Here is a 6,762-nt window from a genome sequence, read left to right on the forward strand (position 1 = left end):
GTTCCAATTTGCCTGTTCAAATAATAATTGGTAAAAGTCAAAGCACCATAAGGTAGGCTTCTCAATCAGGACAAAAACCAAAGAAGAAAGAATCCGTGAGAGCAATGTAGCGACATGCTAAATTTTCTTGGCATTGATTAAGTCATAGCAGAGACTTAAAAACTGCATAGTGAAAGACCCAGGTATGTCAGTCAGTGCCTTGTGCCTTGGAGGGACAGAACAGATGCTACTAAGAGAGAAGCAATAACTTCCCCTCTAAATAAATAAATAAAATGCCGGCATCCTATTTATATATTTAGCTTCCACTTCTTTGGAAACAATGTTCCTATAATCAGTATCAGGTATGCTTTGCTTTTTTTTTTTTTTTCTTTTTTTAAATAGACACGGCTTAAAATTGGATGAAGCTATCAAGCAGATGGGAAGATTTATAAGGATCATGTACATATGAACATTTACTAAGCAAATGAAATGACACCCAACAGTGCTACTAACACACTGAAATATCTGAAGTTGTATCATTGAGTAGTCTGTGCATGTGTATGTATACATTTTTATAAAAGGAAAAGGAGAGGCTTCCATTAAGATTAGTTGCTAATAAGACGGTAGTTGAAACAGTTGCATCTCTAGAGTAATGGGCAAAATCCTGAAACAAACAATAACTTGCAGTTTTCCTCAAAAAACCCCTCTCTCATCACATTCCTTTCAAGCCTATCAAAGTATCTAACAATTCTTGGATGTTTAATAGTTGGGAGTAGTCACTATGTAGATAGAAAAGCACAACTTATAAGTAATATTTATACAATGTGTTAATGTTTTAACCAAGTCAAAGGAGCAGATTCTCAGCTAGAGTAAACTGGATATCTGAAGACACTGCAACATACTAGCTGAGAATCTGTTTAAAGTAACTTTGACCTCATTTTCTGAATGTTAATGCCACTGGCCTAGGAAAATTATGTGGTCATGATAGCTTTTATGTAACATTTAATTTACAAAACTGCAAAACAGGTCAAATTGTTGGATACAGATAATCACAAAAGCATGTGAAAATATTTCTTAAAAAGTTAGATACTACTTTAAAAGATATTCCATCCTGTAGCATGTCAGTATACATTAATCTCATTCATGGGAAAGATGCCAGGCTGCAAAAGAGAATACCAGTATCTTTATTACCCAGGACTCTCACTGGAGAGAGATTCTAAGGTAGGAGTTTTCATGGACTCTGAAATCTAATTTTCACTGAAAATATATAACAGGAGACAGTCGTTAAGTCAAATTATGTAGTTTCACAAACTTTCATTCACTGTGTGGTAAGTCATATTTAAGTCTGTAGCATAGCCCAAGTAAATAGAAACACCTTCAGGTTCGGCACTTCTGCCCTGAGCCTTGCAGCTGCTTAGGACAAGCTATAGGGTTCACAGACAAACGGTGTCAATAGAGATTCATACGTTTCTTTCCTGGAAATGGAATCTAAGATCCAGAAGTCAAGATCATGTTTAAGGAGAAGAAAGAAGCAGCTGGTTACAACCTGTAGGACTGAGCTCCAGAAGAGATTAACAGTGCACTCTCATAATGCCATTAAAGAAAGAAGCATTTCCACAAACAGCATTACCACTGAAGATGAACAAACTTTCTTCCAAAAGTATGACTTTAAGTTGTTTGTTTGCACAGTATGGTGTGTTTTGAGCTTACGTACAACAATCAACTTTGTGAGCACGCACATGTACATAGCTGACACACAGACCTGCAGAATGGCCCTAAAAGAAGCAAGTTAGTACAAGTTCAGCATTCATCAGACCAGGCCTAACATGTACTAGTTTTCTGTTGTTTAAACTTCAGATGCGGTATTAATACAACACCAGAGTTCCCTTTAGGTTATGAAAAAGCATATGCTCTGTCATATAGACTACCATATTCTGCACTAGGAAGCACATATTGTAGTGGCATGCTGTTTTTAAAATCTTATAAAGAAACTGGAACAGTACTCACTAAGATCATATTGTATATTTTGCCATACAGTGGGCTTACCTTCTTCAAGACCATTTTACTTGTGTTAAAACATTGCCTTTTATTATTTTACGTTTTGTGTTAAAACATTGCCTTTTATTATTTTACTGCCTTTAATCGCACATAACACAGAGCTACACCCAAACTCTTCTTTCCTGCTTCTATCGCATAGTCATCATTGATTTTACTCCATTCCTTTCATGAAGGGGTTAGTGCCTCGAAGGGATCTGATGTAATAACAGCTGCTGAAATCCCATAGCAAGAGTCAGAGGTGACCAGTCCAGCAGTGCCACGCATTAGGAAAAGCTGACAAGTAGCAGTGGGAATGTAAAGCAAACTGACCATGTAGCCAGTACACAGAATGGACCAGCACATGAACAGCAAGGACTTTTCTTGGAGTTGTGACGAACTTGTATGGCCAGCAACTGGGTTACATTTTTAATAGGGTATTTTAATTTTTTTTAATGAGAAAGCTAGAGCTACTATAAAAAACAGAGTGTAATCAGGTACAACACAGAATGCAACAACACAGTGGTACCACTCAGATCAAAGTAACGTAAGCTCCATAATCTCACTCCATCAGTGGCCAACAGCGACTGCATAATGTAAAGCGTAAAATGGAACATATTCCAGTGCTTCTCTACTAATCTCTCTCAACTTCCATGGATTTGCCATCATGGGACTCAAACCCAAAGGCAGCATTCAATAGCTTTTTCTTCTACTAATTTGCTTGCTGTTTTTTTAAGTCACATTACATGTAATATCTACAGGGCTCTGTGGTACCAAATTCCACAGCTTAACAATCCTGCAAGTTAACTACTATGTCCTTTCACTCTGAGCCTGCCACCTGCTCCTTTCATCCCCTCTACCCCTTTTTAATAGGTAAAGACAGTGAACAACTCTTCTCTATTCTCCCTCCCTATGGCTCTAAATTTTATCAAATTCTATTGTATTTTTTCTTTTCCTCAAGCAGCATCTTCCAGCAGAGGAGACCTAGGCTAAATAGTTCTTCCTGACACGGAGAGAAGTACTTTGAAGGCCTGGTCTCCTCATTTTGAAAGGATATCACAGGGAGGAGTACGATAACTATGAACACACAGAACTGAAGACTCAAAACCAGAAAGTTATAGAATGGCATGGATTTTTTTATTCTCTATTTCTGTTCTAATTCTTCACACTTGATTTGCTTTACTGAATGCCAGTAAGCATTGAGCTGACATTTTCCAAGAATCGTAACAGCTCTAAGATCATCCTTCTGTAGTATTAACTAGCACAGAGCCCATCACTGGAAATGTAAATTAGGAATGTTCTCTCTCCAAGTAAATGCTGTGCATTTAATCAGCACTGAATTTCACATGCCATTTCAGTTGCCCACTAATGAAGTCCTTCTCCAACACTGAACAATTAACAGTTTAAACACAGAGGAGTCAAGACTCGAAATACACATACAGTAAGTTTTTGAGCTTACTCCCTAGGTAAACACAATTCTGCTTCAGACAAGTATTTTCACCTAGCTTTCAAAGAGGCTGTTTCAATGTCAGCCTCCAGATGGAAACAGTGATGCACTCATTAAAATAGTGTAGCAGTGAGTTCTTAGTCACTCAAATCTTAATAATTATTTTATCAAAGCAAATAATGTTTTGGCAAAGGATAAAAATCACATTAATCCCCAGTAACAAAACCACATTCATTGTTACAGCAGGTAATTTATGAAGACCATGGGAGCAAAATCTGTGAGAAATTTCAACTAACCTTGAGATCACAAGTGGTGTTAAGCAGCAAATTCGAAGGTTTGAGGTCACGATGAAGCACGTTGGCTGAATGGATATATTTTAACCCTCTCAAAATCTGGTAAAGGAAATAACAAATGTGGTCGTTGCTGAGGTGTTGAGTCTTTAAAAGCTTGTAAAGATCTGTCTCCATAAGATCTTGCACAATGTATCTGTCATGGATTGGATGTAAGGCAGCAAAACAAACGTGGTGTCATGTTAGATATCAACATACAGGACCAGATTAAATCTCTGTAACACTTTTTCTCTCTTATTTGTCTGTTTCATGACAATTGTGAAACTATGTAGTTGCATCTTGCTTTGCAAGTTTTGAATCAAATCAGTCCTGTTGATGATGCAGCAGTTTACAGAATTAAGAGGCATCAGCACATGGTCCTCAAATTAATCATCATAAACCTCTATTTATTTATATTAGATCCTGATTTTTATTGGAATCTTAATATAATCAGATTCCTATCCTGCTTGCCAAGAAAAAAGACTGTTTTTTAGTTTAATGAGTAATAAGCTTCAGATGCTTACAGTTGCATAAACCTGTGAAGGTAGAAGATCTGATAATTTCTGATCAGTCTTCTGAAGTCATCTCTCCACTTCAAAAATTTGGCTGTTGTTCTCCTTTACTATATATTTATTATGCTACACTGAACACAGCAGTCCTTTGCTTACCAAATTAAATCTAATATTTTCAGTCAGATTATTTTTTTCTAAGATTGGAGTGAACATACAGAAAAGTTGTTGGGGTTTTTTTCCTGCTTTGGTAGGAATGAGTTAAGTAAAATTTTCTTCTCCCTTAATTTGATTTGGCTGCAAACCCCTTGGGGTGTAGTTCCATGATCACTTTTCACTGAAATAGGATTTTGTGAAAACACGCTACTACTGCCTTTCCAGTTGGGCGTTCCCATCCTCTCCTCTGGGTATGCAGATTGAATCACACAACTAGGACATCTTTTTACAGACAGCATGCACTTACATTAGTCAAAATGGCCACAGAAATGCAACCTCAGAATCCCACAAAGACCGACTGAACTCAAATAGTATATTGATAATTTATGAAGTGAAAACATTTGACCTAGATTCAATTCAATTTCTGCCTGCATGCACTTACGCCTTTTATAGGGCAGACATCTGCAAAGACCCACAAAACCAAGAGAAACCAATGCATGTGGACTTCGGGAAATAAAGTTGGTTGACTCTAAATTAGGCCTTGTATCTCAGGTAGAATCTCCCAGCTAAGACTACCTCATACATTAGATAGCCACATGAAGTCATATCTACACAAAGACAAGTTTCCCATGAAAGAACAATGAGTATAACAAAAAGGCCAGATTTGCATATATTAATCAAGCATGTTTACCCGCCCTCATGGAGTTTCAGACTTTTCACAAATGCAGGAAGCACTGCAAAACTAAGGGTTGTGTTTTGCTTTATTTTAATATTCCCCCCCGATGCATCCAATCTATTCTTTAAAGAAAATTTTAGACAATTATAGCAGAGTCTGGCCATTTTATTTTCTCTTCAAAGCAATCAGTTCTAACAACTGCTCTATTAAAAGCAAATATAGCTTTAGGATCAACTAAACTAAATCATCTCTACAACATTGATTTCTTTGCCTTGGAAGACAGAAATTAACATTTTTTTTCTTTTCCTGAGAGAGAACAAACAAAACTAGTATTCACCTACATATCAAATCTATGTAATCTACAAACCAATCAAACATTATGAACTTCCCTTTCAATTTACAATAACAGAAGCCAACTTTTATTAAAATTTAGTAAGAAAGAGGTTGAAAAGGAAGAAATAGTCAAAACAGAGAAGGCAACCATCACTAACTATGCAAAATAACTTAAAACTTTGAAAGGATACACATCTTTCATTTGTTCAATAGTTGGAGCTCTGATAATATCATTTATTCCAATAATATTCTCATGCCTGAAGCGCAGTAGGATCTTAATCTCTCTCAGAGTTCTCTGGCAGTACGTCTGATGCTCAAAAGGACTGATTTTCTTTATAGCAACTCGAACTTTGTTGACGTTATCATAGGCAGAACTAGAAGAGAATCAATAACATTAGTTATAAGGAATATTAAATTCATTCAATTCAGAAAGCAAGAATGCAAATTCAACTGAATAGAGGGGCGGTGCATTTGTTTTACATTTATTTTTACCAAATTAAGAGTGCAACAGTAGCAAGTATCTTTTAGTTTGATGAACAGACAAAATACTGTTGTTCTATCACTAGCCTATTTGGGTATCTACAAGTCATTAGTCTTCCAAACTGACTTAGAGTCTGCTGATTCTTGGGTACCTGAACAGATGTACTCATCTTCTTTATCAGCCTGTGAAACAAAACAAGTTCGAGTCTTTTTCTATATGCTGTAATCAAGAAGAAGTTTGAGAGAAAAAGTTTATCTTGAGTTAACCCATTCACTTTGGGGCGCAGAAAAGCCTTCAGAAATCATCTTTCAAGCAGCAGGATTCCACATCCTATGTCTAACTCCTGCAAGTAATTCCAATTGTCACAACCTTTTACTCCTCAGTCGAGCTACGCTGTTGGCACCTCCATGAAGAACAGACATGGAAGAATAAAAGGAATGGAGAATTTATGAAAACACCTTTCCAAGTTCAATAACAGAGTTCAAGAAGAGAAAAACTATCTGACTACACACATGAAGCAAAAGCAACCAGCGGTACAACAAAGTAATACGGTGATTGTGACCCATACTAATGAACACACTGGCTGCTACATTTACGGTACTGTCATTTCAGAAGCCTAGAAAGCGTTCCTAGCTATACCAATAAAGCAGTCTCAGTATCTCTGTTCAAAATGCGTACACATTTATGAAGAATATCACAGCCTAAGCCTAAGCTCAATAAAACATACACAATTTTCTAAAATTTGGACTCTGGTTATTATTTAGTAAAAATGTTATGAACCTTTACAAATTTTAGGATATTTTGTATGGTATTACTTA

General features: G+C 36.5%; 1 protein-coding gene across 1 annotated transcript in view; it reads right to left on the minus strand.

Moving 5' to 3' along the window:
* The window catches only part of MAPK1 (mitogen-activated protein kinase 1), a gene marked incomplete at its 5' end in the record, with an annotated part of 18,041 nt that extends 12,199 nt beyond the window's left edge, over positions 1-5,842 (minus strand). The window contains 2 exons of the mRNA XM_010294344.1: positions 3,757-3,946; positions 5,655-5,842. Of these exons, the coding sequence (XP_010292646.1) occupies positions 3,757-3,946; positions 5,655-5,842 (378 nt within the window). The remainder of the gene's footprint in view (positions 1-3,756; positions 3,947-5,654) is intronic.
* Positions 5,843-6,762: the final 920 nt, after the last annotated feature.

This window comes from Phaethon lepturus, unplaced genomic scaffold (genome assembly GCF_000687285.1).
Source record: "Phaethon lepturus isolate BGI_N335 unplaced genomic scaffold, ASM68728v1 scaffold7219, whole genome shotgun sequence".
Lineage (NCBI taxonomy): Eukaryota > Metazoa > Chordata > Aves > Phaethontiformes > Phaethontidae > Phaethon > Phaethon lepturus.